We start from the raw sequence: 18,281 nt of genomic DNA, 5'->3' as shown, positions 1-18,281 counted from the left end.
ATTGGAAGACCAAAATTCATCTGATTCGGTTGAAATTTGGTATGTGGTGTTAATATATGGCCTCAAACTCCCATCCAAAAATTGGACCATATCGGTCCATAATTATATATAGGCCCCATATAAACCGATCCCCAGATTTGACCTCCAGAGCCCCTTGGAAGAGCAAAATTCTTGCCATTCGGTTGAAATTTGGTACGTGATGTTAGTATATGGTATCCAACAACCATGCAGGAATTGGTTCCTATCAGTCCATAATTATATATAGCTCCCATATAAACCGATCCCCAGATTTGACCTCCGGTGCCTTTTGGAGAAGCAAAATTCATCCGATCTGCTTGAAATTTGGTACGTGGTGGTAGTATATGATATTTAACAACCATGCCAAAAGTGGTCCATATCAGTCCATAATCGTACATAGCCCCATATAAACCGATCCCGAGATTTGGTTTTGGAACCTCTTGGAGGAGCAAATTTCATCCGAGTGAGTTGAAATTTGGTACATTGTGCTTGTATATGGTCGTTAACAACCATGCCTAACTAGGTCCATATCGGTCTATAGTTATATATGGCCCTCAGATAAATCGATCCCCAATCACACAAAAATTGGTCCATATCAAGTTCATAATTGTATATAGCCCCCATATAAGCGACCCACATATTTCAATTCTTGCTCTCTACGTACAAAAAGTCCATATCGATTCGTAATTATTTATAGACTTAACTATACATAACTTTATTGTCTAATATATACCATGTATGGACTAAATCACAGTCTTTCGTAGAAGTTTCTACGCAATCCATGGTGGTGGGTACATAAGATTCGGCCTGGCCGAACTTGCGGCCGTATGTACTTGTTATACCCACCACCATAGAATGGTGACGGGGGTATAATAAGTTTGTCATTCCGTTTGTAACGCATCGAAATATCGATTTCCGACTATATAAAGTATATATATTCTTGATCAGGGAGAAATTCTAAGACGATATAACGATGTCCGTCTGTCCGTCTGTCTGTCTGTCTGTCTGTCTGTCTGTCTGTTGTAATCACGCTACAGTCTTCAATAATGAAGCAATTGTGCTGAAATTTTGCACAAACTCGTCTTTTGTCTGCAGGCAGGTCAAGTTCGAAGATGGGCTATATCGGTCCAGGTTTTGATATAGTCCCCATATAAACCGACCTCCCGATTTGGGGTCTTGGGCTTATAGAAACCGTAGTTTTTATCCAATTTGCCTGAAATTTGAAATCTGGAGGTATTTTGTGACCACAAATACGTGTGCCGAAAATTGTGAGTATTGATCCATATTTTGGTATAGCCCCCATATAGACCCATCTCCCGATTTTACTTCTTTGGCTTATAGAAATCGCAGTTTTTATTCAATTTACCGGAAATTGGAAATCTAGAGGTATTATAGGACCACAAATACGTGTACCAAAAATTGTGAGTATCGGTCCATATTTTGGTATAGCCCCCATATAGACCGATCTCCCGATTTTACTTCTTGGGCTTATAGAAACCGCAGTTTTTATTCAATTTACCTGAAAATGGAAACCTAGAGGTATTGTAGGACCATAAATACGTGTGCCAAAAATTGTGAGTATCGGTCCATATTTTGGTATAGCCCCCATAAAGACCCATCTCCCGATTTTACTTCTTTGGCTTATAGAAATCGCAGTTTTTATTCAATTTACCGGAAATTGGAAATCTAGAGGTATTGTAGGACCACAAATACGTGTGCCAAAAATTGTGAGTATCGGTCCATGTTTTGGTATGTTCCCCATATAAAACGACCTCCCGATTTGGGGTCTTGGGCTTATAGAAACCTTATTTTTTATCCAATTTGTCTGAAATTGGAAATCTAGAGGTATTTTAATACCATAAAGAGGTGTGTCGAAAATGGTGAGTATCGGTCCATATTTTGGTATAGCCCCCATATAGACCAATTTCCCGATTTTACTTCTTGGGCTTCTAGAATCCGAAGTTTTTATCCTATTTGCCTGAAATTGGAAATCTAGAGGTATTTTCGGGTCATAAAGAGGTGTGCCGAAAACGGTGAGTATCGGTCCATATTTCAGTATAGCCCCCAATAAGAACGATCTCCCGATTTAACTCCTTGGGTTTCTAGAAACCGTAGTTTTTATCTGATTTGCCTGACAAAAACGTGTATCGGATTAGGTTTTTATAGGTCCATTTGGTAATGCCTCCATATAGACCGACTTCACTTCTTGAGGGTGTAGAAGGCGCACTGATGATGAAAATTGCTTGAATCTCAATGTAAAATTTCCAGATTTTACTTCTACAGATTTAAGATTTCAAATCAAGACGTTATTTTATAATTTTCTTGCATACTTACAAGAGATGTTAATGATTCCTCTAAAACTCAAACAAAAATGGTTCTTATAAATCCAGAATCTGATATAGTCCTCATGGATGAAATCTTTAAATTTATCTTCGGGAAGTGTCCTCAAGTCCTCAAGCCCTCCTGAAATTTCAAAGGAAACCCTAATATTTGGTTCATGGTGGTGGGTATTTAAGATTCGGCCCGGCCGAACTTACTGCTGTATATACTTGTTTTTACTAACATTGTGTTCCACCCTAGTGCATTAGCCGACTTTAATTTTGACTCTATAGATTTTGTAGAAATCTATTAAATTCTGTCCAGATCGAGTGATATTTAAATATAGCCCCCAACACATTTGACGGATGTGATATGGTATCGAAAATTTAGATCTACAAAGTGGTGCAGGGTATAAAATAGTCGGCCCCGCCCGACTTTAGACTTTCCTTACTTGTTTTTTCAGGGCATCTGTTTAAAAATCGGCTGTTATTTGCTAATATCAAACAAATGCATATTGGTTATCTTATTAGATCTGTATATGGCGTCTTGATGTTCTTGAAAGTCATGTGAAAGTTTCAATTGGTTTCTCTATTAATATTCGAAGAATTTGTTAAGTATCACGATTAGATAATGTGTGAATATAATTATTAAAACCTCTAAATAATCATTGAAAAAAAGCAATGAACTCTTCAGACTGTTTATAGAATATCATCAACATTTTAAAGATATTGTGTGAAAAACTAGTTTAATTGTAATTATACTTATGGTTACACTGGCCTACCCAAAATTGGGTAAAAATTTACACTCAACAAAGAATTTACATAGATTCAAAGATTTTTGTATTGATCCAGGCTTCTTGTAAATATAGAAATTTTTTGGAAGATATCTAGCTTCAAATCTAGGTTCCTTAAAATTAAAATAAAGTATTTTTGTCATCAATCACGAAATAATTTTATTCAATTAATTTCTAATTAAAAATGTCTTCAATCACAGATATGATATTGTCAATCAATAAAGTCAATTAAAAATTTAATTGATGCTATTAATTTTTTATTTAAATAAATGTATGTTTTAAGAAGATATCTACACGCAGAGAAGGAATATGATCGCCTCAAACATGTTTCAAGAGCAAAATGTTATTTTTGTATGGTGACCATGCAACATGTTTGTCACTAAAATGTTATTTTCCCGTCAAATATAACCTGCTTGCCGAAATCAGATACATGATTTTCGAGAAAATAACATGGTTGCGAAAACCATGTTACATGGTCACCACCCAAAAATAACATTTTGCTCTTAAAACATGTTTGAGGTGATCATATTCCTTCTCTGGGTGTAGCTTTAAATGTAGGTTCCTTAAAATTAGGATGATAGAAAAAAGTATTTTTTTGTCATCAATCATGAAATAATTTTATTCAATTAATGTCTAATTAAAAATGAAATAATTTAGTTTTTGAATATTTTTGAAAATTCAATTAAAATTTTGGAAAATTGGAAAATTTTTTTAATTGGTAATTTTTTCTTTCAATATTTTTGTTTAGTATCCAAAATGTGAACTATAGATTTATTTCCATTCACATTCTGGCAATGTCATCATAAACATTTCTCATGATTGAAAACTGATTTATGGATATTCCATACATGGTATAACCAAATAGTACAATCGATTAACATTGTATTGTAAATCGTATGTAGTTAATAATAAACATACACAAAATAAAATTTTCAAAATCTAATCTTAAAATTAACAAATTAACTAAAATTGTATAAATGTTTGATTAAGATAAGGGGGAGGAAAATCACTTTAAAAAGAAGTTCCCATAAATTTTGCAATTCATGGCATATGGAATAAACTAAGAATTATGATAAACAAATCAATTAAAATTTTGACTGGCGGATATGTTAAATTCCGTATTACAATGTTTTAAGCCATTTAATACGACAGAAATGATTGACATATATTCCGTGGTTATCGCAAACCTATTATACCAATTTGTCCCAACAATTCCAACAAAATGGGGATAGATTACCAGCATGCTCATGAATTTCGAAAACGGCTCGAGACGACACGTTTGTCTGAAATGAAACTGAAACAACTTAAGATATTTTTGTACACTTTGAAAACAAGTCTACAAAATTTCTACAGCTGATTGAAATTTATTTTAGTTCACGAAAATTAGATCTGTTTTTAACTGTGCACAATACTATAGTATGAGAAAAATTTACTTATTTTAAATATTTTTGCTTACTTTAATGATATGAATAAAAAAGTAAAAAATATACAAATAAAGTATACAAATATATTATACAATTTCACTAAATTCATACATATTTTTATACCCTCCATCATAGGATGGGGGTATAGTAACTTTGTCATTCCGTTTGTAACACATCGAAATATTGCTCTAAGACCCCATAAAGTATATATATTCTGGGTCGTGGTGAAATTCTGAGTCGATCTAAGCATGTCCGTCCGTCCGTCCGTCTGTTGAAATCACGCTAACTTCCGAACGAAACAAGCTATCGACTTGAAACTTGGCACAAGTAGTTGTTATCGATGTAGGTTGGACGGTATTGAAAATGGGCCATATCGGTCCACTTTTACGTATAGCCCCCATATAAAGGGACCCTCAGATTTGGCTTGTGGAGCCTCTAACAGAAGCATATTTCATCCGATCCGGCTGAAATTTGGTACATGGTGTTGGTATATGGTCTCTAACAACCGTGCAAAAACTGGTTCACATCGGTCCATAATTATATATAGCCCCCATATAAACCGATCCCCAGATTTGGTTTGTGGAGTCTCTAAGAGAAGCGTATTTCATCCGATCCGGCTGAAATTTGGTACATGGTGTTGGTATATGGTCTCTAACAATCATGCAAAAATTGGTCCACATCGGTCCATAATTATATATAGCCCCCATATAAACCGATCCTCAGATTTGGCTTGCGGAGCCTAAAAGAGAAGCAAATTTCATCCGATCCGGCTGAAATTTGGTATATGGTGTTGGTATATGGTCTCTAACAACCATGCAAAAATTGGTCCACATCGGTCCATAATTATATATAGACTCCATATAAACCGGTCTCCAGATTTGGCTTGCGAAGCCTCAAAGAGAAGCAAATTGCATCCGATCCGGCTGAAATTTGGTACATGGTGTTAGTATATGATCTTTAACAACCGTGCCAGAATTGGTCCATATCGGTCCATAATTATATATAGCCCCCAAATAAAACGTTCTCCAGATTTGACCTCCGAAGCCTCTTGGAGGAGCAAAATTCATCCGATCCGGTTCAAATTAGGGACGTGGTGTTAGTATATGGTCGCTAACAACCATATCAAAATTGGTCCAATCACACAAAAATTGGTCCATATCGGTTCATAATCATGGTTGCCACTAGAGCCAAAAATAATCTACCAAAATTTTATTTCTAGAGAAAATTTTGTTAAAATTTTATTCGGTTCATAATAAAATTTTCATCATTGTCAAAATTTTATTTCTATAGAAAATTTTGTCAAAATTTTATTTCTATAGAAAATTTTGTTGAAATTTTATTAGGTTCATAATCATCGAGTGGCAACCAACTCGAACCAAAAATAATCTAACAAGATTTTATTTCTATAGAAAATTTTGTCAAAAGTTTATTTCTATAGAAAATTTTGTAAAAATTGTATTTCTGTAGAAATTTTTGTCAAAATTTTCTTTCTATAGAAAATTTTGTGAAAATTTTATTTCTATAGAAAATTTTGTTAAAATTTTATTTCTCTAGAAAATTTTGTCAATATCGGGTGAAATATATATATATATATATATATATATATATATATATATATATATATATATATATATATATATATATATATATATATATATATATATATATATATATATATATATATATATATATATATATATATATATATATATATATATATATATATATATATATATATATATATATATATATATATATATATATATATATATATATATATATATATATATATATATATATATATATATATATATATATATATATATATATATATATATATATATATATATATATATATATATATATATATATATATATATATATATATATATATATATATATATATATATATATATATATATATATATATTTCGCCCGATATGGACTTATATGGCCCCAGAAGCCAGAGTTTTACCCTAATTTGCTTAAAATTTAGATATAGCTCCCATATATATCGTTCGCCCGATTTACACTCATATGACCACGGTGGCCAATCTTTTACTCCGATTTAATTGAAATTTTGCACAGCAAGTAGAATTACCATTGTAGCTATGCGTGCCAAATTTGGTTGAAATCGGTTGAGATTTTGATATGGCTCCCATATATAGCTTTCGTCCGATTTACACTCATATGACCACAGAGGTCAATTTTTTGCTCCGATTTAGTTGAAATTTTGCACAGGGAGTAGAATTAGCATTCTAGCTATGCGTGCCAAATTTGATTGAAACCGGTTCACATTTAGATATATCTCCCATATATAGCTTTCTCCCGATTTACACTCATATGGCCACAGTGGCCAATTTTTTTGCTCCGATTTAGTTGAAAATTTTGCACAGGGATTAGAATTAGCATTGTAGCTATGTGTGCCAAATTTGGTTTAAATCGGTTCAGATTTAGATATAGCTCCCATATATATATTTTTCTGATTTCGACAAAAATGTCAAAATACCAACATTTTCCTTGTAAAATTCTGTCCAGATCGAGTGATATTGAAATGTATTTATTTGGGACAAACCTTTATATATAGCCCCCAACACATTTGACGGATGTGATATGGTATCGACTTTAGACTTTACTTACTTGTTCTAAATAGTTCATATTTTTGTAATGGATTAAGTTTACTTAAATTGTCTTCATATTATTTATTTATTTATTTATTAAAATCTTTATTGTAATTACAAATTATAATAAATGTATAACGAAACTAGCAACTAGCAACTTAGGCTGAAAAAAATTTCACTAAATTTTTTCCGATTAAAATCTAAATTCAGTTTTTAAAAATATTCAATTAAAAATTTAAGTGATTCAACAATTTTTTTTAATTGAAATAAAAATCAATCACACAAGTTAATTGTATCAATTAATTTTTCAATTGGATTAATTAATTTTTTACTGTTTTGACTGTCAATTAATTTTTTAATTGATACTATAATTTCTGTGATTGAATACATTTCAATTAAAAAAAATTTTTGTGTGTATGAAGATGGTTACATTTTTATACGCAACTTAAATTTTAGGGTGCGCAATTTACAAAATATTAAGGACAAATTTCTTTAAAATAATAAAAATTTTAATTAAAATGATGTTTATAAACATTGCTTCATTTTTTTTTTATTAAATTTGGGACACAAATTTTGGTAACTTGCATCCCTCCGTTAAGACGTATGTCTTTGAACCAAGGCAAATTTTTCTTAATGTAAAGGAAGATATTTTTGATTTGAAGAAATCGGCCTTAAATTAACTGAAATCCCAGCAAAAAATTGGAAGTTCTTCTGAAGACATAACTTTAAAAGCACTTCCAAAAATGTCCTCCTCAATTTTTAACTTTGTCATTCCGTTTGTAACACATCGAAATATTGCTCTAAGACCCCATAAAGTATATATATATTCGGGATCCATGTGAAATTCTGAGTCGATCTAAGCATGCCCATCCGTCCGTCTGTTGAAATCACGCTAACTTCCAAACGAAAAAAGCTATCGACTTGAAACTTGGCACAAGTAGTTGTTATTGCTGTAGGTCGGATGATATTGCAAATGGGCCATATCGGTCCACTTTTACGTATAGCCCCCATATAAACGGACCCCCAGATTTGGCTTGCGGATCCTATAAGAGTAGCATATTTCATCCGATCTGGCTGAAACTTGGTACATGGTGTAAGTATATATAAATATATATAGCCACCATATAAACCGATCCCCCGATTTGACCTCCGGAGCCTCTTAGAGGAGCAAAATTCATCCAATCCGGTTGAAATTTGGTACGTGGTGTTATATGGTCTCTAACAACCATGCAAAAATTGGTCCATATCGGTTCATAATTATATATAGCCCCCATATAAACCGATCCCCAGATTTGGTTTGCGGATCCTCTAAGAGAAGCAAATTTCATCCGATCCGGCTGACACACAAAAATTGGTCCATATCGGTTCATAATCAGGGTTGCCACTCGAGCCAAAAATAAACTAGAAAAATATTATTTCTATAGAAAATTTTGTCAAAAATTTATTTCTATAGAAAATTTTGTCAAAATTTTATTCCTATAGAAAATTTTGTCAAATTTTATTCCTATAGAAAATTTTGTCAAATTTTATTTCTATAGAAAAATGTTGTTAAAATTTTAATTCTATAGAGAATGTTGTCAAAATTGTAAATCTTGTGAAAATTTTGTCAAAATGTTATTTCTATAGAAAATTTTGTTAAAATCTTATTTCTATAGAAAATTTTGTTGAAATCTTATTTCTATAGAAAATTTTGTCCAAATTTTACTTCTACAGAAAATGTTGTCAAAATTTTATTTCTATAGAAAATTTTGTCGAACTTAATTATATACGTATTTCATCGCCCTTTTTTTAGTTTAATATATACGACGTATGGACTACGTGGTATATAAAGGGTGATTTGTTAAGAGCTTGATAACTTTTTTTAAAAAAAAAACGCATAAAATTTGCAAAATCTCATCGGTTCTTTATTTGAAACGTTAGATTGGTCCATGACATTTACTTTTTGAAGATAATTTCATTTAAATGTTGACCGCGGCTGCGTCTTAGGTGGTCCATTCGGAAAGTCCAATTTTGGGCAACTTTTTCGAGCATTTCGGCCGGAATAGCCCGAATTTCTTCGGAAATGTTGTCTTCCAAAGCTGGAATAGTTGCTGGCTTATTTCTGTAGACTTTAGACTTGACGTAGCCCCACAAAAAATAGTCTAAAGGCGTCAAATCGCATGATCTTGGTGGCCAACTTACCGGTCCATTTCTTGAGATGAATTGTTCTCCGAAGTTTTCCCTCAAAATGGCCATAGAATCGCGAGCTGTGTGGCATGTAGCGCCATCTTGTTGAAACCACATGTCAACCAAGTTCAGTTCTTCCATTTTTGGCAACAAAAAGTTTGTTAGCATCGAACGATAGCGATCGCCATTCACCGTAACGTTGCGTCCAACAGCATCTTTGAAAAAATACGGTCCAATGATTCCACCAGCGTACAAACCACACCAAACAGTGCATTTTTCGGGATGCATGGGCAGTTCTTGAACGGCTTCTGGTTGCTCTTCACTCCAAATGCGGCAATTTTGCTTATTTACGTAGCCATTCAACCAGAAATGAGCCTCATCGCTGAACAAAATTTGTCGATAAAAAAGCGGATTTTCTGCCAACTTTTCTAGGGCCCATTCACTGAAAATTCGACGTTGTGGCAGATCGTAAGTCTATTCATGATGAAATGTCAAAGCATACTGAGCATCTTTCTCTTTGACACCATGTCTGAAATCCCACGTGATCTGTCAAATACTAATGCATGAAAATCCTAACCTCAAAAGAATCACCCTTTACAAGTGTAGCTTAACCAACAGAGGAAAAGTATGCTTGTCAAATTTATTAGGGCAAATTTGTTTAGGCAGTAGACGACTATTAAACCCTTTTTCGGAAGGTTCAAGTGTATTTCACTTTGGGTTGAGTGAATTACCCGAATTTATTCTGATAATTGATTGATAGTTTTGCTGCAAGTAGAGGATGCTGATGAGCAATGTGGTAATTCCGAAACAGCTGTACATCCAACCATCTTGCAGTCTATAGGGCTTTGCCCAAATAAATTTGACAAGCATACTTTTCCTCTGTTGGTTAAGCTACACTTGTAGTTTAGTCAATGCATGGCTTTAAGCTGAGATCAAAAACAACAATAACGATTGAAGAGAAGCCAAAAATAACAAACAAAACGAAATAAAATTTTGACAAAACTTTTTATAGAAATAAAATTTTGGCAAAATTTTCTATAGAAATAAAATTTTGACAAAATTTTCTATATGAAATAAAATTTTCAAAAAATTTTCTATAGGAATAACATTTTGACAAAAATTTCTATAGAAATAAAATTTTGACAAAATTTTCTATAGAAATAAAATTTTCACAACATTTTCTATTGAAATGAAATTTTGACAAAATTTTCTATGGAAACAAAATTTTGACAAAATTTTCTATAGAAATAAAATTTTCACAAAATTTTAGATAGAAATAAAATTTTGACAAAATTTTCTATAGAAATAAAATTTTCATTAAATTTTCTATCGAAATAAAATTTTAACAAAATTTTCTATAGAAATAAAATTTTCACAAAATTTTATATAGAAATAAAAATTTGATAAAATTTTCTATAGAAATAAAATTTTGACAAAATTTCCTATAGTAATAAATATTTGATAAAATTTTCTATAGAAATAAAATTTTCACAAAATTTTCTATAGAAATAACATTTTTTCATTTCCTATAGAAATAAAAATTTGTAAAATAAATTTTTTTGTTTGGTAGTTTTTTGATACAATTTCCCCATTTTTTGGTAGATTTTTTTTTTATACTTTAAAAAATTATATCATATTCCTTCGTTGCGTTCAATCTCTAAATTTAAAACTTATTACGCCCACAGATTTGAAGCCACTGATACATCAGGAGGTAATTGCGAAGCAGATGAAATATGTATTGGAGGTTATGCCAGAACAGTTTATACGGTTAAACAATTATTGGAAGAACAAAAAGAGAATAATGCAGTATATTTCAATGCTGGTGATAGTTTCCAAGGAACTCTATGGTATAATATAGGGCGATGGAATGTTACAAGTCAGTTTCTGAATATGTTGCCAGCTGATGCAATGGTAAGAAAAAATGACATAAAATTTTAAATATTTAAAAATATTAGTTTCTAATCTATAACTTTTGTTTAGACATTAGGTAATCATGAATTTGACCATGGCGTCGAGGGAGTAGTTCCATTTATTCAGACATTAAACAGTCCCATGTTGGTGGCCAATATGGATGCAACCAATGAACCCACTATCGCTGGGACCTACCAAAATTCAATGATTATTGAAAGGAATAATCGTAAAATTGGTGTTATTGGCATCATTTTGGAGACCACCTATGTAAGGCCTGAGTATATGTACACATTTAAGAAATAACAATATTAAAAATTCTTCTTTAAAATTCCAGGACCTTGCCAATACTGGAAATTTAATATTCCGCAACGAAAGTGATACCATTGTTGAAGAAGCTGCCAAATTGAGAGACCAGGGTGCTAATATTATCATTGTAATATCGCATTGTGGTTACGATGTTGACAAATTGATAGCTGCTAATGCTGGTTCCGAGATTGATGTGATTGTTGGTTCTCATTCCCATACATTCCTATACACGGGAGATAATCCACCAGGTCCTGATACACCACGTGGTGATTATCCTACTGAAGTAGTACATGCTTCCGGTCATCGTGTATTGATAGTACAGGCAGGTGCCTATGCTAAATATGTGGGCAATCTAACTGTCTTCTTTGATGACGAGGGAAATGTGGTGGATTTTGAAGGAGATCCAATTTATATGGATGCTGATGTGCCAGAAGGTAAGTTAAAAGTTCTCATTAGAACTCTACCGAGAAGTTTAAGTGCGTTTTTTAATTATTATACGAGCTTTCTTCGCAAAATTTAGGATCAATTAGGTATTTTCAATGACCAGATACAAATCTATACAAGCCTAACGATACATGTTTCAGACCGGTGAGTGCACATTTCCATAGTCTTCAGTATAGATCTGGCGAAAGGAGATAGCTCAAACTTCGTCTTATAAAATATTGTTCTGGGATATAAATTGAATATTAACTTAAGGAATCAGTGGAATTTTTACCAGCAAAATTATTCGCCTTGGACAGGCACAAATAGCAATCACTGGACCGAACCTGGTCCGGTTTGAGCATCCAGACCCGATGCACATGAAATTTGGTATCGAAAAACATCGTGGCCTTTACAGTAAACACCACGAAATACTTGACCATCAGGTTTGGAACCTGATGGTGAAATTGAAATAAACCTTTTCCTCAGGAGTTTATCTACGCCGAGCTTCAATACCGAGAATCAATGTTGAAATGAGGTTATGAACAATGTTCATTGTGGTTGGCAGATCTGGAATTATTTCTTCTTTTTCTTTTTGTCTTTTTTCAAGAGAAAACAAGTATATACGGCCGTAAGTTCGGCCAGGCCGAATCTTATGTACCCTCCACCATGGATTGCGTAGGAACTTCTACTAAAGGCTGTCACCCACAATCGAATTACTTGGGTTGCGATAACACTTGCCGATGGCAAGGTATCGTACAACTTTTTAACACTGTCTTCTAAATTGTAAGTTAGTCCATAAGGGGTATATATTAAACAAAAAAAAAGGCCGATTAAATACGTATATAATTCAGTTTGACAAAATTTTCTATAGAAATAAAATTTTGACAAAATTTTCTATAGAAATAAAAACTTGACAAAATTTTCTATAGAAATAAAATGTTGACAAAATTTTCTATGGAAGTAAAATGTTGACAAAATTTTCTATAGCAATAAAATGTTGACAAAATGTTCTATAGAAATAAAATGTTGACAAAATTGTCTATAGAAATAAAATGTTGACAAAATTTTCTACAGAAATAATTTTTTTACAAAATTTTCTATAGAAATAAAATTTTGACAAAATTTTCTATGGAAATAAAATGTTGACAAACATTGCTATAGAAATAAACTTTTTACAAAACTTTCTATAGAAATGAAATTTTGACAAAACTTTCTATAGTAGTAAAATTTGACAATTTTTACATGGCTGTTAGAGGCCATATACTAACGAAATGTACCAAATTTCAACCGCTTTGGATGACTTTTGCTCCTCCAAGAGGCTCCGGAGGTCAAATCTGGGGATCGGTTTATATGGGAGCTATATGTAATTATATTATATTATTATATTAATTAGACTATATACCAACACCACGTACCAAATTTCAACCGGATCGGATTAATTTTGCTCATCCATGAGGCGCCGGAGATCAAATCTGGGGATCGTTTTATATGGGGGCTATTTATAATTATGGACCGATATGGACCAATTTTTGCATGGTTGTTAGAGACCATATACTAACACCACGTACTAAATTTCAATTGGATCGGATGAATTTTGCTCATCCAAGAGGCTCCAGAGTTCAAATCTGGGGATCGGTTTATATGGGAGCTATATATAATTATGGACCGATATGGACCAATTCTTGCATGCTTGTTAGAGACCGTATACTAACATCAGGTACCCAATTTCAAACGGATCGGATGAATTTTGCCCCTCCAAGAGGCTCCGGAGGTCAAATCTGGGGATCGGTTTATATGGGAGCTATATATAATTATGGACCGATATGGACCAGTTTTTGCATGGTTGTTAGAGACCATATACTAACACCACGTACCAAATTTCAATCGGGTAGGATGAAGTTTGCTCCTCCAAGAGGCTCCGGAGGTCATATCTGGGGATCGGTTTATATGGGAGCTATATATATTTATGGACCGATATGGACCAATTTTTGCATGGTTGTTAGAGACCGTATACTAACATCAGGTACCAAATTTCAACCGGATCGGATGAATTTTGCCCCTCCAAGAGGCTCCGAAGGTCAAATCTGGGGATCGGTTTATATGGGGGCTATATATAATTATGGACCGATATGGACCAATTTTTGCATGGTTGTTAGAGACCGTATACTTAGACCACGTACCAAATTTCAACCGGATCGGATGAATTTTGCTGCTCCGGAAGGCTCCGCAGGCCAAATTTGGGGATCGGTTTATATGGGGGCTATACGTAAACGTGGGCCGATATGGCCCATTTTCAATACCATCCGACCTACATCAATAACAACTACTTGTGCCAAGTTTCAAGTCGATAGCTAGTTTCGTTCGGAAGTTAGCGTGATTTCCACAGACGGACGGACAGCCGGACAGACGGACAGACGGACAGACGGACGGACGGACGGACATGCTTAGATCGACTCAGAATTTCACCACGACCCAGAATATATATACTTTATGGGGTCTTAGAGCAATATTTCGATGTGTTACAAACGGAATGACAAAGTTAATATACCCCCATCCTATGGTGGAGGGTATAAAAACAATATGACTTTCCTAGCTCTTTCATCAACATTGAGCTTAAAGTCCAATCTCATGACCAATATAATTTTGCGCAGTTATCGGAAAGGAATTTCAGGAGGGCTCTCTGAATGTTACCTCCATTTGTTATAGACATTTCTCTTCCTAAATTTCAGTCTCACATACTATCCTAATGTCATACCTTTTATACCCTGTATCACTTGATCATTCCATATGTAACACATTGTAATATGGGTCTCAGACCCCATAAAGTGTATATATTCTGGGTCGTGGTGAAATTCTGAGTCGACAGACCGTCCGTCACGGGTCATACCCGACGACTTTTAGGTATAGCCCCCATACCAACCGATCCTAGATTTAACTTCCGATGCATTTTTAGAATATCATTGTACGCAATCCATGTTGGATGTATCCTCCACCATGGATTGTGCACAAATATCCGGCCTTGCCGAACTTGCCAAATATTCCTCTCCAACTAAGAGGTACAAAATTTTATATAGACATAAAATATTGACAAAATTTTCTATAAAAATAAAATTTTGACAAAATTTTCTATTGAATTAAAATTTTGTCCAAATTTTCTATTGAAATAAAATTTTGTCCAAATTTTCTATTGAAATAAAGTTTTGTTAAAATATTTTATTGAAATAAATTTTTGAGAAAATTTTTTATAGAAATAACATTTTGAAATAAAGTTTGGACAAAATTTTCTATAGAAACAAAATTTAGACAAAATTTTCTATAGAAATAAAATTTTGACAAAATTTTCTATAGAAATAAAATTTTGACAAAATTTTCTATAGCAATAAAACTTGACAAAATTTTCTATAGAAATAAAATTTTAAGAAACTTTTCTATAGAAATAAAATGTTGACAGAATTCTCTATAGAAATAAAATTTAAGAAAATTTTCTATAGAAATAAGATTTTGAGAACATTTTTTATAGAAATAAAATTTTGACAAAGTTTTCTATAGATATAAATTTTTGAGAAAATTTTCTATAGAAATAAATTTTTGAAAAAATTTTCTAAATAAAATTTTGAGAAAATTTTCTAAATAACATTTTGAGAAAAAAATAAAATTTTGGCAAAATTTCTTATAGAAATAACATTTTTACTAATGTTTATATAGAAATAAAATTTTGACAAAATTTTCTATAGAAATAATATTTTGACAAAATTTTCTATAAAAATAAAATTTTGAGAAAATGTTCTAAAGAAATAAAATTTTGAGAAATTTTTCAATTTTTTACGAATAAAATTTTGAGAAAATATTCTATAGAAATAAAATTTTGAGAAAATTTTCTATAGAAATAAAATGTTCAGAAGATTTTCTATAGAAATAAAATTTTTACAAAATTTTCTACAGATATAAAATTTTTACAAAATTTTCTATAGACATAAAATTTTGGCAAAATTTCTTATAGAAATAACATTTTCACAAATGTTTATATAGAAATAAAATTTTGAGAAAATTTTTATAAAAATAAAATTTTGACAAAATTTTCTATAGAAATAATATTTTGACAAAATTTTCTATAAAAATAAAATGTTGACAAAATTTTCTATAAAAATAAAATTTTGAGAAAATGTTCTAAAGAAATAAAATTTTGAGAAATTTTTCTATAGGAATAAAATTTTGAGAAAATATTCTATAGAAATAAAATTTTGAGAAAATTTTCTATAGAAATAAAATGTTCACAAAATTTTCTATAGAAATAAAATTTTTACAAAATTTTCTACAGATATAAAATTTTTAAAAAATTTTCTATAGACATAAAATTTTGGCAAAATTTCTTATAGAAATAACATTTTCACAAATGTTTATATAGAAATAAAATTTTGACAAAATTTTGTATAGAAATAAAATTTTGAAAAAATTTTTATAAAAATAAAATTTTGACAAAATTTTCTATAGAAATAATATTTTGACAAAATTTTCTATAAAAATAAAATGTTGACAAAATTTTCTATAAAAATAAAATTTTGAGAAAATGTTCTAAAGAAATAAAATTTTGAGAAATTTTTCTATAGGAATAAAATTTTGAGAAAATATTCTATAGAAATAAAATTTTGAGAAAATTTTCTATAGCAATAAAATTTTCAGAAAATTTTCTATAGAAATAATATTTTGACAAGATTTTCTATAAAAATAAAATTTTGACAAAATTTTCTATAGAAATAAAATTTTGACAAAATTTTCTATAGAAATAAAATTTTGTTGTTGTTTTTGATTTCAGCATAAAACCATGTATTGACTAAACTGCAAGTGTAGCTCAACCAACAAGTGTAGCTTAGCCGGCATAAGCCGGCTATAGTTTAGTTCGGAAGGTTCAAGTGTGCCTCACTTTTGGGTTTAGTGAACTGTTTGAATTTATTCTGATAATTGGTTGATAGTTTTGCTGCAAGTGGAGGATGCTGATGAGGAATGTGGTAATTCCGAAACGTGCGTCCATCCAACCATCTTGCAGTCTATAGGGCTTTGCCCAAATAAATTTGACAAACATTATTTTCCTCTGTTGGTTAAGCTACACTTGTAGTGGTTTTAAGCTGAAATCAAAAACAACAACAATGATTAAAGGAAAAAAAAACCAACAATAACAAAACGAAACGAATGAGTAAAAAAGAAATAAAATTTTGACAAAATTTTCTATAGAAATAAGATTTTGAGAACTTTTTCTATAGAAACAAAATTTTGACAAAATTTTCTATAGATATAAATTTTTGAGAAAATTTTCTAAATAAAATTTTGAGAAAATTTTGTATAAAAATACAATTTTGACAAAAATTTCTAAAGAAATAACATTTGGCAAAGTTTTCTATGAAAATAAAATTTTTGACAAAATTTAAAATTTTGTATAAAAATAAAATTTTGACACAGTTTTCTATAGAAATAAAATTTTGACAAAATTTTCCACAGAAATAAAATTTTGACAAAATTTTCTATAGAAATAAAATGGTGACAAATTTTTCTATTGAAATAAAATTTTGACAAAATTTTCTATAGAAATAACATTTTGACAATATTTTCTATAGAAATAAAATTTTGACAAAATTTTTTTAAAGAAATAAAATTTATACAAATAATAACATTTTTGAGAACTTTTTCTACAGAAACAAAATTTTGACAAAATTTTCTATACATATAAATTTTTGAGAAAATTTTCTAAATAAAATTTTGAGAAAATTTTGTATAAAAATAAAATTTTAACAAAACTTTCTATGGAGATAACAATTTGGCAAAGTTTTCTATGAAAATAAACTTTTTGACATAATTTTAAATTTTGTATAAAAATAAAATTTTGACAAAGTTTTCTGTAGAAATAAAATTTTGATAAAATTTTCTATTGAAATAAATTGTTGACAAAATTGTCTATAGAAATAAAATTTCGACAAAATTTTCTATAGAAATAAAATGTTGACAAAATTTTCTATAGAAATAAAATTTTGACAAAATTTTCTATAGAAATAAAATTTTCATTAAATTTTCTATCGAAATAAAATTTTAACAAAATTTTCTATAGAAATAAAATTTTGACAAAATTTTCTATAGAAATAAAATTTTGACAAAATTTTCTATAGAAATAAAATTTTGACAAAATTTTCTATTGAAAAAAATTATTGACAAAATTGTCTATTGAAATAAATGTTTGACAAAATTTTCTATAGAAATAAAGTTTTGACAACATTTTCTATAGAAATACAATTTTGACAAAATTTTCTATGG

The 18,281-nt window shown here is 30.6% G+C and overlaps 1 protein-coding gene across 1 annotated transcript in view; it reads left to right on the top strand.

The window, feature by feature from the left end:
* Positions 1-18,281, top strand: part of LOC142229027 (5'-nucleotidase-related protein-like) — a 28,872-nt gene that overhangs the window by 9,268 nt on the left and 1,323 nt on the right. Inside the window, exons 2-4 of the mRNA XM_075299558.1 lie at positions 11,027-11,252; positions 11,322-11,519; positions 11,587-11,992. Coding sequence (XP_075155673.1) covers positions 11,027-11,252; positions 11,322-11,519; positions 11,587-11,992 — 830 coding nt within the window. The remainder of the gene's footprint in view (positions 1-11,026; positions 11,253-11,321; positions 11,520-11,586; positions 11,993-18,281) is intronic.

The sequence above is a fragment of the Haematobia irritans genome, chromosome 3 (assembly GCF_050003625.1).
Source record: "Haematobia irritans isolate KBUSLIRL chromosome 3, ASM5000362v1, whole genome shotgun sequence".
Lineage (NCBI taxonomy): Eukaryota > Metazoa > Arthropoda > Insecta > Diptera > Muscidae > Haematobia > Haematobia irritans.
This window is presented reverse-complemented; position numbering and strand designations above follow the sequence as displayed.